This window comes from Nerophis ophidion, linkage group LG04 (genome assembly GCF_033978795.1).
Source record: "Nerophis ophidion isolate RoL-2023_Sa linkage group LG04, RoL_Noph_v1.0, whole genome shotgun sequence".
NCBI lineage: Eukaryota > Metazoa > Chordata > Actinopteri > Syngnathiformes > Syngnathidae > Nerophis > Nerophis ophidion.
In genome coordinates, this window is record NC_084614.1 from 59,150,183 (window position 1) to 59,175,888 (window position 25,706).

Consider the following 25,706-nt stretch of genomic DNA (forward strand, 5'->3'; position numbering starts at 1 on the left):
GACAAAGATGTTTGGGAAGTCCCCTGATGTTTTTTGCTGCTAAATTATCCACAGGATTAGCGCAGCATAACATGACTGGTCCGATGTTTTCAAAACATTTTTTAAGAAAAATAACAACTTAAAGTCTTGTCCAGCTGTTTACTGACATATACTATTCAAGTTTAAGTCACTTCAGCTACAAATGAATATCAGCTCCAAATATCGATTATCGGCCTGCTTGACTACTAATAATCGGTATTGGCCTTGAAAAAAGACATACTCTAATTACTTTTTAGTGTACCTAACGTGCTTTTCTGAATTTATCTTGCTTTAGAATGCTAGACTAAATATGAATAATACAGTGGGGCAGAAAAAGTATTTAGTCAGCCACCGATTGTGCAAGTTCTCCCACTTAAAATGATGACAGAGGTCTGTAATTTTCCTCATAGGTACACTTCAACTGTGAGAGACAAAATGTGAAAAAAAAAATCCAGGAATTCACATTGTAGGAATTTTAAAGAATTTATTTGTAAATTATGGTGGAAAATGAGTATTTGGTCAACCATTCAAAGCTCTCACTGATGGAAGGAGGTTTTGGCTCAAAATCTCACGATACATGGCCCCATTCATTATTTCCCTTACACGGATCAATCGTCCTGTCCCCTTATCAGAAAAACAGCCCCAAAGCATGATGTTTCCACCCCCATGCTTCACAGTAGGTATGGTGTTCTTGGGATGCAACTCAGTATTCTTCTTCCTCCAAACACGACGAGTTGAATTTATACCAAAAAGTTATATTTTGGTTTCATCTGACCACATGACTTTCTCCCAATCCTCTGCTGTATCATCCATGTATCCATTTTGGTATAAACTCAACTTGTCGTGTTTGGAGGAAAAAGAATACTGAGCTGCATCCCAAGAACACCACACCTACTGTGAAGCATTGGGGTGGAAACATCATGCTTTGGGGCTGTTTTTATGCTAAGGGGACAGGACGATTGATCCGTGTTAAGGAAAGAATGAATGGGGCCATGTATCGTGAGATTTTGAGCCAAAACTTCCTTCAATCAGTGAGAGCTTTGAATGGTTGACCAAATACTTATTTTCCACCATAATTTACAAATAAATTCTTTAAAATTCCCACAATGTGAATTCCTGTTTCTTTTTTTCACATTCTGTCTCTCACAGTTGAAGTGTACCTATGATGAAAATTACAGACCTCTGTCATCATTTTAAGTGGAATAATTTGCACAATCAGTGGCTGACTAAATACTTTTTTGCCCCCTTGTAGGTTGTATTCCGTCACGTGTTTTTTTAACACAAGTACGGTTACTCATGTGCAGCAAACATATAGCAAACTATCTGAGTATGTAAGGGGCTTAGACCTTAACAATAAAAGTAGATACGAGCAAAAAAAAAATCTAACTTATCATAAAAAAGATTTGTTGAGTGATCTCAAGGATAATCCGTCGGTAGGATTCTCAGACATGTCGAACTATCTGGTTCTCCAGACATCATTCTACGCAACAAAACAGATGAAAACTTGGAAAAGCATGGATGTCTAAAACTTATTTGAGTGTGGCTGCGTCAAGGAAATCGATATCAAGACACTCTTGGATGAATATGCATCGTTTGCTCGGGTAAGGTTGCATTTCATGATTTAACTTTCTGTCAACTGCCATGTTTGTTGTTTTGTTGTTGTTGTTGTTGTTGTTGCATGGGCCATTAACGAGTACGCTTGTTTTAGCCCGTCTTTATCAAAATATAACTATAGACCTCAACGTTGTGTATGTGCTGAAAGCTTCATTTATAATTGATGCCTTTGGTAAAAACTTCACTCTTTTAGTTTTTTTTCAGATTGGTTTTCTTTTATTCAGGCTATGTTCACAGTAAGGCGGATAACCCCTTAAACCAATAATCATGTAGCCTAAGCCCCGTTTCGGCCACAGTAATTCATCGTTTAAGGTTCCCTTCCCTGGATAATATTTACAGGGGTAAGTGCGCCGTCTATTTCTTGAATCTCTGGCTCTTAACTTTGTATGGACTCATTGATCGTTTACAAAGTGAGTTCAGGGAGGAAGTGACACTAGAAAGACCGCGACCCACACAGGAAGTGACGTCAAAAACAACGCGCAACAGCCAGCTTCTTATTAAAGCGGTTTCGTAACTCAGAGCTAACCTCTAGAAAGATGAAGGCGAGTCATCCAGACATGCCCGTGTTTCTCCTTCCGTCCGTACAGACGCTTGTGGAAATCACACATGAATACCTTAAGAGAAAGTGATTGCAGACGGCAAGAGAACTTTCGAATGTCCAGGTCAGCTGTGATTCTACTTACAGAAAAACTTTGTCCATTTGCCGAAGGAGAGACAACGAGAATGTGGGCTCTTGTGCTTTGTATTACTTGGCCGTCGAGGGAAAACTACGGAAAACTGCAAATGCATTTGGACTGGCAAAGCAGACTGTATCAGTTATTGTCCGCCATGTAAATAAAGTCACCAAAAATTAATGTACAATGAAAGTGAAGGCACAAGAGTGAGGAGTGTCCTGACCAGATATCTAGATCCCTAGATCGATTGATATAAAATTTTCTTTATCACATTGTTTACTTTCACATGTCCATTAAAGATTGTATTAATTTATGATGGCTCAGGTGTGATTCACTACAATAGGGCCCCACAGCACACTGAATTCCAGGTAATTGAAATACCACAACACTGGTGTGGAGAGGCGGAGCCAACGGGCCGACAGTGGGGTAGGGCACGCTGCCCTGCCCAAGATGGCGGCAAGGAGGCGGAGGATGCGGTGGAGCGGAGAGGCGGGGCTTGCTGGGAACAACGCCTCCACAATCTTAATTAGGTGCGTGGCACACACACCTGCACACAATTAACTCATCTCCTCCTGCTGTATAAAAGGGGAGAAGGAGGGGAGATCGAAAAAGGAGTTGGAGAGACTGCAGCAGAGATCGAGGAGTGGAAGCAGAATACCGCACGACAACGACGCGGCCGACTGAAGGAGAGCGAGGAGCGAGCAGGAGGGAAGGAGCTGAAAAGCAACCCGGTCAAACCTGCTCTAAAGCATGTTCTTCCTGGGTTGTCCGCTGAACCCGAGCGACGACAGCAAGCAACTGTCACAACTGGATAATGTTCAGATAATAAAATGTAAGAACTTGCACACAAAACAACACTGGCGGTGACTATGACGTCCGCATTTTCCGTGCATGCGTACTAGGTCGCGTTGCGCCGACAGACGGAGGGGGGAGGGGTCTTAAATGACCATTGTGTGTGTGTGTGTGTGGCCAAGGATAAGGTTAGGTGGGATTTACCCTAGTGTAGAAAGGGCCTTAGACAACAGACGCTCGCTGGCCCACCACTTTGAGTTTCACATATTTAATGAGCCGAATGTGACATACAAGTGAATACAACCTTTAAACCATTACCTGCTTTGATTTAACCTTAAGACTGTGCATTTTGCCTTGAGAGGCTGTGTCTTGTCTATTTCCGGCAAACCTTAAAGGGGAACATTATCACAATTTCAAAAGGGTTAAGAACAATAAAAATCAGTTCCCAGTGGCTTGTTGTATTTTTTGAAGTTTATTTCTAAATCTTACAGGTCCCGGAATATCCCTATAAAAAGCTTTAAAGTGCCTTTTTTTCGCTCTCTGCGAAGACACTATCCATTTTCCTGTGACGTCACACAGTGCTGCCAATGTAAACAAACAATGGCGAATAGCACAGCAAGATACAGCGACATTAGCTCGGATTCAGACCCGGATTTCAGCGGCTTAAGCGATTCAACAGATTACGCATGTTTTGAAACGAATGGTTGTAGTATGAAAGTATTGAAGAAGAAACTGAAGCTATTGAGCGAATAGCTATTGACGCTATTCATAGCCATAGCATGGCCGAATAGCTGCGTTAGCATCGCCGGTAAAATGTGCGGACCAAACGATCAGGACTTTCGTATCTTGTGACACTGGAGCAACTTAAATCCGTCGATTGGTAAGTGTTTTTTTCGCATTAAATGTGGGTGGAAGGAAACGTAATATAGTTGCAAATGCATCTGCAGGTTATCCATACATCTCTGTGCCATGTCTGCTTTTGCACCGCCGGTAAATAGCATGTTAGCATCGATTAGCGTAGCATGTTAGTATCGATTAGCTGGCAGTCACGCCGCGACCAAATATGTCTGAGTAGCACATAAGTCAACAACATCAACAAAACTCACCTTTGTGATTTTGTTGACTTAATCGTTGCAAATGCATCTGCAGGTTATCCATACATCTCTGTGCCATGTCTGTCATCGCCGGTAAAATGTGCAGACACTCTGGCACATTCAATGGGGGTCTGGTGGCAGATTTCTTGCCATTTTCACATCTACGGGCCAGTGGTGCAACTTGAATCCCTCCCCGTTAGTGTTGTTACACCCTCCGACAACACACCGACGAGGCATGATGTCTCCAAGGTTCCAAAAAATAGTCGAAAAAACGGAAAACAACAGAGCTGAGACCCGGTGTTTGCAATGTGTTGAAAATGAAAATGGCGGCTGTATTACCTCGGAGACGTCACGTTCTGACGTCATCGCCAAAAGATCGATAAACAAAAAAGGTGTTTAATTCGCCAAAATTCACCCATATAGAGTTCGGAAATCGGTTAAAAAAATATATGGTCTTTTTTCTGCACCATCAAAGTATATATTGACGCTTACATAGGTCTGGTGATAATGTTCCCCTTTAAAAAGGAGATTAAATCCATTTAGCTGTTTTGTTCCGTCCATTTCATTTGGCTGCAGGTAATCTCTGTCTTTAACCTTGAGTTCTCAACTCAGGACAAACATGTGCCAGCTCAACACAACAGAGAGAGTGGGCGAGCGGGCAAGGCGCTGACCCAAGCACATCTCCGGAGGAAAGCACCCTCCCTCCCTTGGGGGGACTTTTTACTGCCAAAATAATTCACTTGCAGCCCGTTTTTAAACGTCCGACGCAGCATGCCAGAAAGCGCTGGCATTGTTTGTCTGATGCAATTCACACGTCTCTTTTATACGCTTCGGCTGTCCTTTTCTATCCCACCGTCTGTTTTTGCTACGCCTTCGTCCCTACTTGTTTATGGCTTCTGCCAGACTAGTGCAATGTCGTTAAAAATACGAAGGCCAGCAGATATTTTAAGGGTTATTTTTTTGTCCCGGGAATCCAACCCAAAACAGCAGTAAATAAAAAGTAAGTGCTGGTCATATGATACAAACAGACAGCAAGGGATTTAGGTGGTTATTCATTTTTACTCTGTCATGTCAGTTCTTCCCTTCTCTGCAGAGTAGGTGTGCTTATCAAGAATTAATGGCGCCTTTCAAACACGCGTAACAAGCATCCAAGTTGCAAGTCCTCGTGCTCCATATTTGTCGCTTCAAAGAAGCAGATGACTCATCCTGATGATTTGAATAAGGCTTCGATGGGGAGGGCATTTTCCTTAAAATTCCCAATATGCCGTCAAGCAAAAGGGATGCAAAACAAATGTGAAGCTTGACATCAGCAGGCAAACCATACTTTCCTCGCAGCAACTCTAAAGGATGACGTGAATGAAGGATTGTGGGTGTTCCTCCTCCTTGCACATGACTCAGTCCTCAACAGAAGGAAGTGCCTTTTAATGAACGATTCTCTCTTTCCGGTGTCCCGTCCACTCAATGAATGGACAGTCACTGCAATTATGCATCGCTAAACCATTCACATTGTTGTCGTGACAATGAGAGGGCAGCGGAAATCAATTCGAGTGCTTAAAAAATGTCCACAAAATACTTCCTTCTTCCAATTCCCCGAATGTAAAACCTAATGTAGTGATTGAGATGGAAGACACCAAGAACCAGCACAAGGTAGCCAATAGGAAAATGGACATTTACCAGATGTTGACCAGGAAAGGGTGCTCCAGGTTCTGCATGATCTGAAGCTCTTTTAAGACGTTCCTCACTTCGTTGCGCTCCACACATTTCAGCTTGTTCATGTACTTCATGGCATACATCTTCTTCGTGTCTTTTTTCTGCACAATGCACACCTGAGAGGAATGATATTTTTTTCAATGTAGAGTAAAATAATGACATTATTTAATTGATAAGTTATTCCCTATAACAGGGGTCGGCAACCCAAAATGTTGAAAGACCCATATTGGACCAAAAATACAAAAACAAATCTGTCTGGAGCTGCGAAAAATTAAAAGCCATATTACATACAGCTAGTGTGTCATGAGATATAAAATGAATTAAGAGGACTTAAAGGAAAATAAATGAGCTCAAATGTACCTACAAATGAGGCATAATGATGCAATATGTACACACAGCTAGCCTAAATAGCATGTTAGCATCAATTAGCTTGCAGTCATGCAGTGATTAAATATGTCTGATAAGCACTCCACACAAGTCAATAACATCAACAAAACTCACCTTTGTGCCTTCACGCACAACGTTAAAAGTTTGGTGGACAAAATGAGACAGAAAAAGAAGTGGCATAAAACACGTCCGAGAAAGTCGGAGAAAGTTTTACATGTAAACCAGTGTTTTTCAACCTTTTTTGAGCCAAGGCACCTTTTTTGCCTTGGAGAAATCCAGAGGCACACCACCAGCATTAAAAAAACGAAAGTCAGTTGACAATAAAAAGTCGTTGTTGCAGTTTTTGGATATCAATTCAAAACATAACGAACCATGCATCACTGTAGCTCTTGTCTCAAAGTAAGTGTACTGTCACGACCTGTCACATCACGCCGTGACTTAGTTTGAGTCTTTGCTATTTTCCTGTGTGTAGTGTTGTAGTTCTTGTCTTGCGCTACTATTTTAGTGGCTTTTTCTCTTTTTTTGGTATTTTCCTGTAGCAATTTCATGTCTTCCTCTGAGCGATATTTCCTGCATATACTTTGTTTTGGCAATCAAGAATATTTTAGATGTTTTTATCCTTCTTTGTGGGGACTTTGTTGATTGTCATGTCATATTCGGCTCTACATTGGAGGCCTACTTTGCTCCACAGTAAGCTTTGCTGTTGTCCAGCATTCTGTTTTCATTCACTTTTGACCAGTTCAGTTTTAGTTTCGTTCTGCATAGCCTTCCCTAAGCTTCAATGCCTTTCTTAGGGACACTCACCGTTTGTTTATTTTTGGTTTAAGCATTAGACACCTTTTTACCTGCACGCTGCCTCCCGCTGTTTCTGACATCTACAAAGCAATCACCTAACGGCTGCCACCTACTGAAATGGAAGAGGATTACACGGTTACTCTGCCAAGCTTTAGACAGCTCCAACACTCAACAACAACACATCATTTACAGAGTATAACTACTGGTTTGCAAAAAATATTTGAACCCAAATTAGATAATTTCCTACGGCACACCAGACTGTATCTCACGGCACAGTACTGTGCCGCGGCACAATGGTTGAAAAACACTGATGTAAACAAACTATGGTGAGTTCAAGGACCGCCAAAAGTAGTAGGACAAAGCGGCGCTTGCCAAATACTGGAATCAGTGAAGCATGTTTAATACAAACAGTGTGCTTTATAACAATTAGGGAGGTTTGCGTCATGTTTGTCCTCCTGCAGAAACCATATTAAAACAAAACATGTATTTTTTCCCCCTCATTTTTTATACATTTTTGAAAAAGCTCCAGAGAGCCACAAGGGCAGCGGTAAAGATCCGCATGCGGCTCTAGAGCCGCAGGTTGCGGACCCCCGCCCTATACCAGCCAAGTTTTAAGTATATTTTATTGAATAACAAGAATTTTAATTTCTACTTGAAGGCAGGGGTGTCGAAATCATTTTAGCACGGGCCAAACTATTAAAATCATGGCATTAAAAATAAAAAATAAGGACAACTTCAGACTGTTTTCTTTGTCCTACTTTGGCCAAAATAGTAACAAAACACATTTTGAAAATATAACAATAAAAATATAGAAAAAAATACCGGCAGCTGTAAAGTTTAGCTCCATGAAGGAAAGAAGAAAGTGAATGAATGTTTATAACGGAATACATTAATATATACATACAACATTTTTTTCCGTAACACTTTAATATGGGGAACATATTTTAAGTAACAAATGCCTAAATGTTACTAATTTGCATGTTAATAAGCAACTAATTATTGGTGAATATGTTCCCCATACTAAAGTGTTATCATATTTTCTTCTGAATTATTATTTTTTTTTATGAATTAAGGGTTCCCTCCGGGTACTCCGGCTTCCTCCCACTTCCAAAGACATGCACCTGGGGATAGGTTGATTGGCAACACTAAATTGGCCCTAGTGTGTGAATGTGAGTGTGAATGTTGTCTGTCTATCTGTGTTGGCCCTGCGATGAGGTGGCGACTTGTCCAGGGTGTACCCCGCCTTCCGCCCGATTGTAGCTGAGATAGGCGCCAGCGCCCCCCGCGACCCCGAACGGGAATAAGCGGCAGAAAATGGATGGATGGATGAATTAAGTAATGTTTATGACATCCTTTTTCCAAAACACAAAATACAATGTGAGATATAACAGGGTAATGTATACATTTGTCTTCAGAACGGTTACAAAAAAAACCCAAAACATTTACAATAGGACCCCATTTTTATGACTTGATGGGCAACTTCATTTCATTTGCGTACAATGATCCTACTGTAGACCCAAGATGACTCATTTAAGAAACAGGACTGATATTAATGAAATGCAGCCAAATGGTATTTGTTGCAAGTACTGTAGCATGTTGACACTAAGCACATTACAGTGACTGAACAAAAATATATCTTCCGGACATAAGCGGCTACTTTTTTCCAACGCTTTGAACCCTGCAGTTTATAAAACAGTGCAGGTAATTTATGCATTTTTCTTTGCAATGGCCATCTTTCTCTTTACTGTGCATTCAAAATAGTAAAAAGCAATGCTGGTAATAGGGATGCAATCCATTCCGCCTATAAATGGATTATACTTGTATAGCGCTTTTCCACCTTCAAGGTACTCAAAGCGCTTTGACACTACTTCCACGTTCACCCACTCACACACACATTCACAGCTTCCATGCAAGGCGCTAACCACGACCCATCAGGAGCAAGGGTGAAGTGTCTTGCTCAAGGACACAATGGATATGACTAGGTTGGTAGAAGGTGGAGATTGAACCAGGAACCCTCAGGTTGCTGGCACGGCCACTCTCTCAACCGCACCACGCCGTCCCCTATAAAGTCCTGAAAAAAAATCTCCAAAAACCTCCAACAACTTTTTATACACATCCTGTAAGTATATATGTAATGTAGTAACAGGCACAATAATGATAACGTGTATTAGTTACATATTTTGGCTATTTTAAGCATTATTATAACTTATTTCCTTGGCGCATTGATTTCACAAAGAGCAAAGTTATGTTAGCGATTTCCATCAACAAAAACAACTACAAGAAATCATGCCAGACCTCATGAGAGCCGACGACGACTACTTTCGGACAAATAACGGTCCAGAACTTGAATGAAGTTTTTGACCCCGAATATATGGAGGTTGAGCTATATGTTTTAAACAAGTGATAAGAAGATTGTATTGAAACACTGAGAATAAGGTAGCAATATTGCTAAGTGCTAAACAAGAAATAGAATATACAAACATAATAACACATTTGAAACATCTGCTCTCACTAAGATAACGCCTGAGGGGATGTTTACATCTTTCAGCACACGACTTGATGAGGAATTCATTGTAATCTTCAATCCTCAGCTAAATAAAATGCTGGAAGCAAACAAGCATCTTGACGCATCTTCCTAGCAATGTCTTTGGATTTAAGTCAAATTTCAAAGTTGTTCAACTTCTTGACTTATGGCTAAAACCTTCTACTATACAGGTGCGAGGCATTTATAATCTAGCATTACCTTGTTCAAATTTGGAGGCCATTCAGCAGCAGCTCAGTAGCTAGCTTACCTGTCTGTCAGCAAGGTGCTGTGTTACTAAAAGGAGTTCCTCTGTGTTAGCTCGTATAATAACAATGTCGCTATAGCTTGGTTAATACGCAGGTCACGGCATGTAAATGGAGATTTGTTGGCAGTTTTTGGAAGTTTTTACATCTTTTAGGCAGAATAGATGACTCCTGTTTGCTACATTTTTAGCCGCCTCTTTCTCGCAGTTTTTACTCTTTAGAATACAGAAAAAAGAGAAAGGCCTTTTTTCTTGTCTCACATGTGGATTTTGAGTTATGGACAACATTTCAAAAATGTGTAGCTCCCCTTTGAGGTTTGTCCTTGTGGTTTCACACAATCCTAAGCAATCACCCCTCTAAAAAATTCCACACACATTGCATCATTCAGATGGAAGCCATAGGGAGCCCAAAACAAGTATACTTGTTTCTTTTTCTGTAAATTCCACACCATACATTAAGTTCTATGACATATTTTTGAAAAAGTACAAACCATTTACCGTAATTAAAAGTCACACTTTCGCATTTCCCTGGGTTTTTACTCACACTAACACATTACTAACAAAATATGAAATATTCCACTAGTTTTTAAAGAATACTGTTTTTTCCAGATAATAGAGCACACCGTTATCTAAGCTGTACCCTCCAAATTTCAGAAGAAAAAAATAATATTACACATATTAGCCGCACCGGACTATAAGCCACAGATACATATAACGGTACAAAAGATTTTAAAAATGTTTATATAGACACCTTAATTGTTTCCAAACGGTGCCTGTAACACGGCAGCAAAACGGATGCTCAAACAGAACATAAATCATCGTCATGGACCCAATAGTTGTGGAAGCTCGCTCTCCAATCAGCTAAACAGACTCAATAACCCCACGGGGACATTTTGAGTAATTTACAGAACCAATACAAAACATAAAGAATGTCTTTGTAAGTTAATAATACTGACACAGACACTTGTAAACTTGTTAGCACATTTGCTAATGCTAATGACAGTAGCGTGATTAAATTATGATAGCACATACAAATATGCTTGGTTTTAGTTATATTGTAAAACTTATAAACGTTGCTTGGAGTGATGAATGAAAAATCCTTACGGAGAAGAAAGGCGATGGACGGTTATACTTCTGCTTTAAAACACAAAACAGGACGTACATTTTCAACCAGCAGCACCTGCAAAGAAAGAACTCGTCCAAAAGATGGTGCATAGCCCAAACAATAACTTTTTAGTGTCTCTGTTGGTGTAATATGAAAACTATCTGGTGATTACAAAATATTTGTGACGCTTGGGTGGCATCGTGGTGATGTTTTGTTCTCTCGTGGGTGCAGCGGGGATGGAACACAGCGTGAAGGAAGGAATGGTAATTTATTGGTACACTAAAGAACACTATAAAACAAACTAAGAACAAAGGCACTTGCACAAAGGCACTAAGACAAAACAAACAGAAAGCGCAAGCATGTAAGCTAGGGACATAAACAGGGCAGGAATAGCGTGGAAGCTAGCAAGTATCAAAAGTAGGTTACCACAATGCCGGAAGAGCGATGTCATCTGTTGAATAGAAGCAAATAAGAGTCCGAGAACGAAGGCAAGTAAAGGCGGGCTTAAATAAAAAGGATAATCAAGAATCAGGTGCTTGTGAAAGACAAGTCAGGTGACACAAATGGGTAACTATAGAAACGAATAAAACAGGAAGGGCCACCGGAAACTAAGGGACTCAAATACCAAGACGAGATATAAAACAGAACCAAAACCAGAATATGCCATGATCCGAGGAGCGGATCATGACAACATTATGACCATTGCAAAGAAAAATCCATAAAACAACAGCACCATTTTATAAGCCGTGGGATTCAAAGCGTTGGAAAAAAGTAGAAGCTTACAGAGATCAGGCTCAAACACAGGACCTTAGTATTGTAAGGCACACACACTAACCCCTGTTCCACCATGCTGCCCAGTCTGAGTTGGTAAATATGTGTATTATTAAATTCAAAGTTAAAAAAAAGATGAAAGTTTATTTTGAGAGTGTCACAACAAGCAAATGGCACCTATTCGTTGGAATAGCCCTTTTCTTCCTGATTACCGTCTGCATATAGATCCCTCATATTCATTCACGGTCCTGGTCGTCTGTGCTACAAGCGCCAATAAGCCTGTGATTACTGCTATCTGAGAGAGTGTTCTTTGGAGCAGCTGGCACAGTTAATCAGCCAGACCCTGATCACATCAGTCCCCCCATTGAGCAGCTTGCCTTGTGCTGTGATTAGACTGCTTATCTGTTGTCAGACAGAACGTTGATGCGGCGTGTAGCCGGTCTATGCGATGCTGTAAGTCGATGCATGCGCTCCAAACACTGATGTGACTCATCACCCTGCATAAGACACGGCTCCAATTAAAAATCATTGCAGGAATGTTTTTGAAATTGAGTTCAAATTCTTTGCACGCAAGTTAAAAAATACGTTCGAAAAGTCACAAAATTGATAGTAAAAGTATTGACGGGGTTAATATAAAATTTAAAACATTAAAAACAGTAAACCCCAGTTTAAGGCTGTTAATTACTTCTAGGCCTGACCGTTGATAACAAATTTCTGCAAAGTAGTGTTAATTATAAATCGAGTACTTTCCCAGCTAGAGCATGAAAAACCTTCTAAATACGGGTTTTAACATTATGTGAGCCCTCTACACATGATATAATACCCACATAATTACCTTTACAATTGTAAGGGTGGGACTGGATGCTCCCTGAGGCTGAGCCAATCAGTGGCCACCATACTGAACAGTGCACTCTGATTGGTGGACTCTGAACGTGGACCCTGACTTAAACAAGTTGAAAAACTTATTCGGGTGTTACCATTTAGTGGTCAATTGTACGGAATATGTACTGAACTGTGCAATCTACTAATAAAAGTTTCAATCAATCAATCGATCCATCAATGGTTTAGTCCAGGGGTCGGGAACCTTTTTGGCTGAGAGAGCCAAGAAGCCAAATATTTTAAAATGTATTTACGTAAGAGCCATATAATATATTTTTAACACTGAACACAACTAAAAGTGTGCATTCTTAATAAAGACCAACATTTCTAGAGTATAATAGGTCTCTTATTCTTTGTAATAACGTTGTTATTCTGAAGCTAACTTAGGAGGGGCCGTGGCCTGTGGGTCTGTAGCGAAGCGGGTTGTTGCCAGGACCGGCCTCGAAATCAGCGACAGGTGTGTAAATGGCCCACCTGGGCCTTGTTGAAGAACCCCCAAGAGGGCTAGACCTACACTAACCAATAATAAATAAATTATTTCTTACCCTTAAGGCAACTTGTTGAACAGGTGCGGTAGAAAAAAGGATGGATGGATTCAAATGCATGAGCATTTTTATATCTTTAACGTTATTTTTAACACTATGATTACAATTGGGATTATTCATTACTTATTGTGTTAAGTAGTGTCAGCTCAGATTTATCCGAGAGCCAGATGCAGTCATCAAAAGAGCCGCATTTGGCTCGCAAGCCATAGGTTCCCTACCCCTGGTTTAGTCACATCTTATATCCAATACTACTCTAGTACTAATGTGCTCAATTCATTAAACAATGTTTATATTTGAAAATGCTTAGTACAGACCAAAAATACATAGAATACGCTTAATGATGTAAATGAGGGGCTTCACGGTGGCAGAGGGGTTAGTGCGTCTGCCTCACAATACGAAGGTCCTGAGTAATCCTGGGTTCAATCCCGGACTCGGGATCTTTCTGTGTGGAGTTTGCATGTCCTCCCCGTGATTGCCTGGGTTCCCTCCGGGTACTCCGGCTTCCTCCCACTTCCAAAGACATGCACCTGGGGATAGGTTGATTGACAACACTAAATTGGCCCTAGAGTGTGAATGTGAGTGGGAATGTTGTCTGTCTATCTGTGTGGACCTGCGATGAGGTGGCGACTTGTCCAGGGTGTACCCCGCCTTACGCCGGATTGTAGCTGAGATAGGCACCAGCGCCCCCCGCCACCCTAAAGGAAATAAGCGGTAGGAAATGGATGGATGGATGGATGGATGTAAATGAGGTGTGGTTGTAATCTATAAGTATGTGTCAATGAAAGGGCATTTCATGTCTTTTCTTAATTTGATTAATGTTAAAAGTTAAAGTTAAAGTACCACTGATAGTCAGCTGAAATTAACTTCTGCATTTGACCCATCCTCTTGTTCACTCCCCCGGGAGGTGAGGGGAGCAGTGAGCAGCAGTGGTGGCCGCGCCCGGGAATCATTTTGGTAATTTAACCCCCAATTCCAACCCTTGATGTTGAGTGCCAAGCAGGGAGGTAACGGGTCCCATTTTTATAGTCTTTGGTATGACTCGGCTTTGAACTCACGACCTACCGATCTCAGGGCGGACACTCTAACCACAAGGCTATTATTACATGCTATAGTATAATTTTATCGTTATAATTGTATTACGTGTTTTTGTATCTCTTTAATTTAGGTAACCAAGGACTTCAGATGGAAATGAGCTATTTAGCTATGATCTGGTGAAGAACATATCTGTCTTTGATCTTAATGTCTCCGTGCATTATCCCTTCAAATAAAGACTGAACTGAAAAAGAACCATCAAATAATACATTTGCAATGTAGTGAAGTCGCACACTTCAAAGTGCGACGTGGCAAAATAGGACTGCACATGTTTTTTTCAGTAACCTTTGATCATAGCTAAAACTGCCATGCACTGTAAAGTTTAGGTTAAATAAGCCTTGAAATTCATACTAAAACTCTTAAAAAAACCTGATTAGCAAATACATTTCTTCATGAAGGACTATACAGTTTTTTTTTTTTTGTGTCCAAATCACCTTTTTGTGTCCAAATCACCTTCTTGTCTCGATGACAGGTTTTGAAAGTGTTTAGATATACTCAAATTGGCAACTTGTATATATCAACGATGAATTTGTGTCTATCGTTTCAGAAAATTAAATGACACGTTTTTACTGGGGCTGGAAAAAATAACAAGTTAACTCATGTGATTAATCACAACAACATATCACAATAATCATATACACAGGTTAATAATACGATATATTTCTACAGTACATGCTTCTTTACCTTAACGGTTACCTGAAAGGCGGCATTGGTTGTTATAAGGTCAGTGATCAGGTCAATGCATACGTCAGTGCTAAGATGAGACAAGAGACTGACTGTTGTGATTGGTGGCAAAATAGGACTTTAGATTAAACTGTTAGAAAGTTTTGACCAGATAATTTCAATTCAATTTAATTTTATTTTGGATAGCCCATTGGGATTTGTTTTTAAATCTTTACATGGACTGGCACCTCAGTATATCTCGGACCTCATCCAAATGTACACTCCTGCGTGCCCTCTGAGGTCCGAGAGCCAGTTCCAGCTCGTGGTGCCCAAGACCAGACTTAAAACCAGGGGAGACAGGGCTTTCTCTGTGGTCGGCCCTAAGCTCTAAAACACTCTGCCCCTCCATGTTCAAACTGCTTCCACAGTGGAGTGTTTTAAGTCTCCTCTTAAGACCCACTTTTATTTTTTGGCTTTTAACACTATGTGTGTTGTGTGGTCCTCTGTCCTCTGTTGTCCTCTGTGTTTTTATACACTTTGATTTCTATTTTACTGTTTTGATTGATTTTACCCTTTAAAATTGTTTTTAATTATATTTATTTTTATATTGTTTTTAGAATGTTTGTATACATATATATATATATATTTGTTTTTGTTTTTATTCGGTCATTGGTGGAGCATAATATTGTTTTTTTTAGTATTGTTTTTAACATGGCTGTGCAGCACTTTGGAAACGTTCTTGTTGTTTAAATGTGCTATATAAATACAGTGGATTGGATTGGATTTGGATGCAGTTTGTTGTTTTCAAAGGGGTCCCACACAAATGATGAACATTCAAGTAAAACGTGTTTAGAGGTTCCTATAATTAATCATTTATCTTGGTTTAACTCCTATCCTACTGACAGGATGCAGTGCGTCTCCAATAACAATGTGACCTTGGAGTATGTTAAGCTAACGTGCGGCGTTCCACAGGGTTCGGTTCTTGGCCCTGCGCTCTTCAGCATCTACATGCTGACGGTAGGTGACATCATACGCAAATACGGTGTTAGTGGAGCAGTGGAAGAGTGGCCGTTCGCAACCCAAGGGTCCCTGGTTCAATCCCCACCTAGTACCAACCTCGACATGTCCGTTGTGTCCTGAGTAAGACACTTCACCCTTGCTCCTGATGGGTGCTGGTTAGCGCCTTGCATGGCAGCTCCCTCCATCAGTGTGTGAATGTGTGTGTGAATGGGCGAATGTGGAAGTAGTGTCAAAGCGCTTTGAGTACCTTGAAGGTAGAAAAGCGCTAGACAAGTACAACCCATTTATCATTTATTTATTTAGTTTTCACTAGAGATGTCCAATATTGGCTTTTTTGCCGATATCTGATATTCCGATATTGTCCAACTCTTAATGACCGATTCTTATATCAACCGATACTAATATATACGGTCGTGGAATTAACACATTATTATGCCTAATTTTTTTGTGATGCCCCGCTGGATGTATTAAATGTAACAAGGTTTTCAAAATAAGAGAACAACTTCAACACAAATTATGGAAAAAAGTCCCAACATGGCACTGCCATATTTATTATTGAAGTCACAAAGTGCATTATTTTTTTAACATGCCTCAAAACAGCAGATTGGAATGTGGGATATGCTCTCCCTGAGATAATCCTGATACCCACTACAACAATGGGAAATACTATACTTTGACTTTCACAAAGTCTAAGTCTAAGAAAGTGCACTATTTTTTATTTTTTTTAAACATGCCTCAAAACAACAGCTACAAAAACAATGAAGGCACACAGCTTCAGTCCAGAGTATACTAGAGTAATAAAGTAAACAAAAACATGGTTCTCATTTAGTGCAAGACTGCCTGGCATACTGTATAACAGGAAATTCTAAACTGGGCTCAATCTGCCCTGCTCTAACGTATTTGCATGAGTAACACAAATGTGCTGCAAGCTAGTGGTGAGTGCTTGAAGTGGCATACCAGTCAGTCAGAGCTTCTGAAATGCTGCATTAAAAGAGGGCATCTCCGTTCTCTGCAAGCTGCAAAGTGTGCGCCATGCAGGGCAGACGAGCCAAACCAAACTCCACCGTCGTGCGTTGTCCCTGACCACAACGTGAACTTTCGCCCCGGGGGTGGTTTTTGTTGTATTTTTGTTTTTTCTCGGCAGAGTCTTTAAGCAACAACTGTGTGGTACTACTTTTTTTCGGTGTTTGCTTTTCATCCATCTTTCGCTTGTATTCATCGCGTATCTCCTCATGATTCTTGAAGAGGTGGGAGATAAAATTGCTCGTATTAAAGGAAGACTTGGTTCCTCCTCGCATAACTAACTTTTTGCAGTCATTGCAAATTGTCAGTTTTTTATCCGTCAGACACACTTTAGAATAATCCCAAACCATAGACATGGTTTCGTTAGTCAGTCATCGAGCAAACTCGCTTGTTAGCCATGGCTACACCACCGGCAAACAACACACTATTGTTGTTGTTACGTTCCGCTCGCGGCGATTTGATGGGGTCATCAAGCGTCGCCAGTAAACCTCTCATGCTGCAGTCAACAACTCCTGTGTTGTGTGTGGGAGAGGGGAGAGTGGAGGGGCTGCTGACTGGGTTTATATCCATGTTTTACCGGATATGTACTGCTCTCTACAACGGCGTTTTAAAAAGTAATTAATTTAACTGTTTAAAACCGATACCGATAATTTCCGATATTACCTTTTAAAGCATTTATAGGCCGCTAATATCGACAGGCCGATATTATTGGACATCTCTAGTTTTCACTGTTATGCTAATGACACCCAACTCTACATGCCCCTAAATCTGACCAACACGCCACATTGTAGTCGCTGGAGGCGTGTCTTACTGAAATTAAACAATGGATGTCCGCTAACTTTTCGCAACTCAACGCTAAGAAAACGGAAATGCTGATTATCTGTCCTGCTAGACACCGACACCTATTTAATAATACCACCTTAACATTTGACAACCAAACAATTACACAAGGCGACTCGGTAAAGACTCTGGGTATTATCTTCGACCCATCTCTCTCATCTGAGCCACACATTAAAAGCGTTACTAAAACAGCCTTCTTTCATCTCCGTAATATCGCAAAAATTCGCTCCATTTTGTCCACTCCACTAGCAACGCTGAGATCGTTATTCATGCGTTCGTTATGTCTCGTCTCGATTACTGTAACGTATTAGTTTCGGGCGTCCCTATGTCTAGCATTAAAAGATTACAGTTGGTACAAAATGCGGCTGCTAGACTTTTGACAAGAACAAGAAAGTTTGTTCATATTACGCTTATACTGGCTCACCTGTACGGGCTTTCTGTGCACTTATGATGCAACTTTAAGGTTTTACTACTTACGTATAAAATATTAAACCTCATCCTATCTTGCTGATTGTATTGTACCATATGTCCCGGCAAGAGATATGCGTTCAAAGAACTCCGTCTTATTATTGATGCCCAGAGCCCAAAAAAAGTCTGCGAGCTATAGAGCGTTTTCTATTCGGGCTCCAGTACTGTGGAATGCCCTTCTGGTAACATTAAGTGATGCTACTTCAATAGAAGCTTTTAAGTCCCATTTTAAAACTAATTTGTTTATTATAGCCTTTAAATGGACCCCCCTTTTAGAGAAGTTGATCTGCCGTCTCTTTTCTGCCCTGCCCCCTTCTCCTGCGTGGAGAGGTTATCAGGTGACCGCAGATGATGCACTAGCTGTTCAAAGTCGAGACCCAGAGTGGACCACTCATCTGTGCATCAGTTGGGGACGTCTCTGCGCTGCTGACTTGTCTCCACTCAAGATATCTCCTGCTGGCCCCACTATAGAATGGACTCTCACACTATTAACTAGATCCACTCGACGTCCATTGCACCGGTCGCCCATTGTTTCTCATTGTATCCCATTGGGTTGAGTTTTTCTTGCCCTGATGAAGAATCTGATGTCGAGGATGTAGTTGTGGCTTGTGCAGCCCTTTGAGACACTTGTGATTTAGGGCTATATAAATAAACTTTGATTAATTGATTGATATTTTTATTTGCTCAAAACTTGGTAAAAGTTTAATCTCATTTCCGGTCTGGGTTTATTTTTGGAATGAAATTTACCAGCGAGCACACCAGTCAGAGTCTCCTCTCTCATCTTATGCATCGACCCGATCACTGACGTATAACAGTCCACGTCATCTTTCAGCCAACAAGTAAAGGAGCATGTAAGTCAAAATAAATTGCGTGACTAATATGCATGTATACATAATTAATGTGATTATTTTTGGTGATTAATTGCATGACTTAACTCGTTATTTTTTACAGCCTTATTGTTTACACATTACTAATAGGAACGGTATACTGTATTGTGACTTAAAACATTGCCTGCACTGTGGATTAAAGATTTAATATAACCGTAGAGGGAAATCTAATTTAAAATATGTTTATGCTCGTACAACACTTAAAACTTCAAAGGGGAACATTATCACAATTTTAGAAGGGTTAAAACCAATACAAATCAGTTCCCAGTGGGTTATTTTATTTTTCCAAGTTTTTTTTCAAAATTTTACCCATCATGGAATATCCCGAAAAAAGGCTTTAAAGTGCCTGATTTTCGCTATCTGTAAATCCACCCGTCCATTTTCCTGTGATGTCACATAGTGATGGCAATACAAACAAACATGGCGGATAGCACAGAAAGGTATAGCATAGTAGCTCGGATTCAGACTCGGATTTCAGCGTCTTAAGCGATTCAACAGATTACACTTGTATTGAAACGGATGGTTGGAGTGTGGAGGCAGATAGCGAAAACGAAATTGAAGAAGAAACTGAAGCTATTGAGCGAATAGCTATTGAAGCTATTCGGCGATCGCCTTCTAACCAACGATTGCATCTTTTGACCACTGAAGCAACTTAAATCCGTCGATTGGTAGGTGTTTGTTTGGCATTAAATGTGGGTGGAGGGAAAGGCTGGATGCAAATATAGCTACAAATGTACATACAGCTAGCCTAAATAGCATGTTAGCATCCATTAGCTGGCAGTCATGCCTTGACCAAATATGTCTGATTAGCACATAAGTCAATAACATCAACAAAACTCACCTTTGTGATTTCATTGACTTTATCGTTGGAAATGCATCTGCTTTGAGTGTCTTGCCATTTCTGCCATGTTAGCATCGATTAGCATGACGTGCTAATCGATGCACACTCCACGTAAGACAACTTGAATCTGTCACTTATCGTATTGTTACACCCTCCGACAACACATCGACGAGGCATGATGTCTCCAAGGCTCCAAGGTATGGAAAACAGTCGAAAAAAATGGAAAATAACAGAGCTGATTTGACTTGTGTGTAATGTGTTTGAGAAAATGGTGGATTGCTTCCCATTGTAACGTCACGGATGAAAGGTCATCGCTGCGACAGCGAACAATTGAAAGGCGTTAAAATCGCCAAATTCACCCTTTTAGAGTTCGGAAATCGGTTAAAAAAACATACGGTCTTTTTTCTGCAACATCAAGGTATATATTGACGCTTACATAGGTCTGGTGATAATGTTCCCCTTTCAACATATCAGTATAAGAAATGAATTATGGAATGGATTAACCAAATAAATCAAACAAAGCACCAATATTATTCAGTTTAAGAGACTGTTCAAACTACAAGTGTTCACAAAGTGCACAGAACAAGAATTATGATGAACATCTTGAACCCTTTTTTTTTAATTAAGACAAAGATTATTTATGTTTTTAATATGTGTATGCTTCCTATGGTATATTATTTATTTGTCCACAAGGAACAAGGAAATTGGATAAAGTTGCTATGGTATGAAAAGGGGTAAGATTAGATATTCTCTGTTTCCTCCTACTACTTTGCGGACTTGCTGTAATGAAACAACTAGAAATGTGTGATGCATTAGATTGTATTGTATGCATGTAGAAATAAACTGAAACGGAACTGACGGTTGTAGAATGGCATTTGTTTCACCCAGGAACAGATTAAGTCTACGTGTATTATTTTCTATTGGGAAAAAAAAACATATTCTAAATATAAATAATGTAAGTGCCAGAATCAGGTTATATTTGTGAGTTATTTTGGTCCATTTGGGGCCTCTTTTGATTCAACACATTGTGAAAATAATGGGCTTACCTTTCCAAAACTTCCTTTTCCTATTGCCCTCAGGATCTGGAAGTGGTCAAAATTGACTGTGGGAGAAAAACAAAGAGAAAATATTTCTTTTTAATAAAATACAGCAATAACAGTTGTTTTTTAAATAATGATATTTGTTTTCCAGGAATTGTAAATTGAATGCTTTGCTACTCATTACAATATGTAATATGTCATTCCAACTCTCACACAAACACTTCACGCTCATCCCTTAACCACCAGCAAGCGTTGCCATTTGAAACCGGTTTGTTTCTGGTTACTATGACAACAAAGCAAGGCAAATTCCCCCCAAATCTCCCCCGTTTGGAGCGCCTGAGAGGTTTGAACAGCTGCTGGACACTCATGCACTCATTTGACCATTCACTACGGTGTTGCACACACTCAACTGGTGGAAACACACACACACACACACACACACACACACACACAGCCACACACACACACACTTTCCCTCAGTTTTCAGATCTACACACACACCTATTGGACTTGACAGTTAATATTGTGCTCTGTTAGTCACTGGCACTTCCTTCCAATCTGTTTTTGAGTGCGTACTTAACTTGCTGCGATAGGAACCAGACCCGGCCTGATTTACAATGGGGCATGTGCACACATACATCATTCTGTTTACGTCAAAACAGACACACTCACACACACAACGCATAAAAAACATTATCATTTCCCTGCTGGGCTGCTCGATTCTCTGCTTAATAGCTTTTCCACAAAGACAGCTGAGCTCCTGCAAAAGAAAAAGGTGCGGGTTGTCGTTTTGTTACGGCATATGCTTTAATGCCCCATGTTAAATGATGGACACATGAGTAAGAGAGCGTGTAATGACTGCAAACTGTACATGACTGTAATTGACACGTTGACGGCTCGTGTGGAATCCGTCACACTGCTCATCTGCTGGCCCATTCGAATTTGACTGACACATGCTCATCGCGTCGGCGTGAAGAAATCTCGCTCGTTCACTTTAGAGTCTGAATGAGTGTCTGTCTGCCAAAAGCGGTGTAAGGACGTGTAAGAAATATGTTTCTCTGTAATGGAAAAGTTGGACCTGAGGTCAAACATGTCCAAAAAAACCTCCAATAGAATGCACTACAAACAACTGCAATAGTTCAATGAAGTACATGTAAACTACTAATAATGTAGAGCAGGGGTCACCAACGCGGTGCCCGCGGGCACCAGGTCGCCCGTAAGGACCAGATGAGTCGCCCACTGGCCTGTTCTAAAAGTAGCTCAAATAGCAGCACTTACCAGTGAGCTGCCTCTTTTTTTAAAATGTTATTTATGTACTAGCAAGCTGGTCTCGCTTTGCTCGACATTTTTAATTCCAAGAGAGACAAAACTCAAATAGAATTTGAAAATCCAAGAAAATATTTGAAAGACTTGGTCTTCACTTGTTTGAATAAATTCATTTATTTTTTTTACTTTGCTTCTTATAACTTTCAGAAAAACTAATTTTAAAGAAAAAATACAACCTTAAAAATGATTTTAGGATTTTTAAACACATGTACCTTTTTACCTTTTAAATTCCTTCCTCTTCTTTCCTGACAATTTAAATCAATGTTCAAGTCATTTTTTTTATTGTAAAGAATAATAAATAAATTTAAATGTAATTCTTAATTTTAGCTAGTTTTTTCGACGAAGAATATTTGTGAAATATTTCTTCAAACTTATCATGATTAAAATTCAAAAAAAATATCCTGGCAAATCTAGAAAATCTGTAAAATCAAATTTAAATCTTATTTCAAAGTCTTTTGAATTTCTTTTAAAATTTTTGTTCTGGAAAATCTAGAAGAAATAATGATTTGTCTTTGTTAGATATATAGCTTGGTCCAATTTGTTATATATTCTAACAAAGTGCAGATTGGATTTTAACCTATTTAAAACATGTCATCAAAATTCTAAAATTAATCTTAATCAGGAAAAAATACTAATGATGTTCCATAAATTATTTTTTTATTTTTTTCAAAAAGATTAAGTAATGCTTTACTTTCCAAAAATGTGCTTGATCAATGTTAATTTACATTTGATTTGCTATCGACATGTGTGAATGTGAGTGTGAATGTTGTCTGTCTGTGTTGGCCCTACAAGGAGGTGGCGAATTTTCCAGTGTGTACCCCGCCTTCCGCCCGATTGTAGCTGAGATAGGCGCCAGCACCCCCCGCGACCCCGAAAGTGAATAAGCGGTAGAAAATGGATGGATGGATGTTCATTTGTAAGGTGCATGTTAGTTGCAGTTTTCATGACCAAATTTGGAGGTGTTTAAATTCCATCCATTTGCTACAGCTTATTCCCTTTTGGGGTCGCGGGGGGCGCTGGCGCCTATCTCAGCTACAATCGGGCGGAAGGCGGGGTACACCCTGGACAAGTCGCCACCTCATCGCAGGGCCAACACAGATAGACAGACAACATTCACACTCACATTCACACACTAGAGCCAATTTAGTGTTGCCAATCAACCTATCCCCAGGTGCATGTCTTTGGAAGTTTAAATTGCCATTTAAAATCCATCCATCCATTTTTTACCCCTTGTCACATTCAGGCTCGCGGGTGGTGCCGTAGCTTATTTCAGCTGCAGTTGGGCGGAAGGCGGGGTACACACTGGAAAATTCGCCACCTCCTTGCAGGGCCAACACAGACAGATAACATTCACACTCACATTCACACATGTCGATAGCAAATCAAAAGTAAATTAACATTGATCAAGCACATTTTTGGAAAGTAGAGCATTACAGTGCGTTGGAATGTTTTTTCTATCAGGCGTATTTGCTTCGTTGGCATGGAGAACTGCAACATTTCTTAAAGGCAGTCAGACCTCTCGTGCAACAAACCTATAGAAAAAATGGCATCGTCGGAATTTGATCAGAGCCTAAAAGAGGACCGAATTTGATGCCTATCCCTACCTGTGTTGGGAAATCAATTTAACATTCATTCATTGAAAAATCGCCCCTCGGAACAAAGTCAGCTGGGATAGACTCCAGCTCAGAAGGGACCCAAAACTAGAGAAGCAATAAATAAACCAACATTTTCATATCCATTTGAAAAATGTCGAATGCAGCTGGGATAGGCTCCAGCACCTCCTGCGAACTTGAAAAGGACAAGCGGTAGCAAATGGATGGATACTTGTCTATTAATTACAGTTAACTTTTTTTTCTAATACAAAACCGTAATCACAAACAAAACCTTTTGGGGTTAACACCAGCTGGTTTGACTCATATACAGTATATTTGTTCAAAGGTTATGAAGTGCACGTTGTTGCTCCGACACTATAGAACGTGTGGGTGGAGTAAAGCGAATAAAGCAAGGTCCGCAGTAAACAGGTGTTTTAAGCCCAGTTGCCTGGTTACTCAAGGTGGAAAACGTATGCATGTTGCTCATAAGGGACGCGTTTGATACTTGAAGGACTCTCAGGGGGGATCAATAACATGTCCTGACAGGGTTCACTGTTACGCATACGCCGGTGTTTGTATCAGTTTAAGTGGGTCCACTGGAAGCAAGCAACTGTATTCTTAACACAAAGTGGCGATGATCGGAAAAAAATAATTACAATCTGGTCCCTTATCTAGTGTGGTCTACTCACAAGCCGTTTTAAATGCACCCCAAATAAATATGCGAAAACGACTTGCTTGCTTACAATACAATACAACTACCTGTGCACTTCAACTACATAGCACTAGGTATTTATTAGGAGTTTGAGTATAGCTTTTGATATATTTCATACATTTTCTCCACAGATAAATAATAGGGTTGGGTATCGAGTATTGAGTATCGATTGGAACCGGGACAAAATTTCCGATTCTCCCGGAATCGTTCAAAAGTTTAAATTTCGATTCCTAGTTTCGATACCCAGTCCGCCGACCGGAAGAAGAAGCCGCTGAACACCAACGAAGAAGCGCCCACCGCCGGAAGTGTTAGCATAGCCGAGCCTATGTAGCCGAGCGAGTCAGTCAAGCATGGATAGCGGGCGTCGGCGGTTGAAAGTGTGGCTTTATTTTACTAAAAAAAATGAAGTATCGGCGAAATGTCACACGTGCGACAGGACTGTTTCGTGCTTAGGAGGGTGCACGTCGAACATGAGGAAGCACCTCCGAGTTCATGGAGTACCAATAAATGCGTGTCCCGTCTTCGACGCGCTGCGCCGACCGTCCTCCTCTGCCTCTTCCTCTGGCTACGGCTCCGACGCCCAGCCTGGCACCTCAGTGACTGCTCTGCAGTCCGAATCCGGTAAGTAAAACAATATATATGCAATAAATAATGTGTTTTGCGTCAATGTTGAGGCAGCTAACAAATTAGCCCGCGTATTTTTTCATAGAAAATTTACAACCTGCTAGCCAGGCTCAGCGACGTTCTCAGCGTACTCCGTTCACCGTAGCGGCAATGGGGAACATGACGGTGCCACAGACGGAAGAGTGCCACAGAAAGGTCACTGCACACAGAGTCAAAAGACTGCATCCCTTTTCAGAGGTGGAATCTCCAACATGTAGATTAGTTAAGCAATAACGTTAGAGCTAACCTAATTGATACTGGGCTAAACAGTAACAGCAACATTACATGTTTGTTTATGTTTGCAGGGATATGGTGAAAACTGTCAACTCAAAATACATACCATCTTCCAGGGACTACCTGTCAAACACA

General features: G+C 40.4%; 1 protein-coding gene across 2 annotated transcripts in view; it reads right to left on the reverse strand.

Moving 5' to 3' along the window:
• Nucleotides 1-25,706, reverse strand: part of LOC133551658 (serine/threonine-protein kinase 32A-like) — a 159,520-nt gene that overhangs the window by 100,083 nt on the left and 33,731 nt on the right. For both annotated transcript variants that reach the window (XM_061898605.1, XM_061898604.1), the window contains exons 3-4: nt 21,051-21,106; nt 5,867-6,018 (exon numbers count right to left, since the gene is read on the reverse strand). In XM_061898605.1, coding sequence (XP_061754589.1) covers nt 5,867-6,018; nt 21,051-21,106 — 208 coding nt within the window. The remainder of the gene's footprint in view (nt 1-5,866; nt 6,019-21,050; nt 21,107-25,706) is intronic.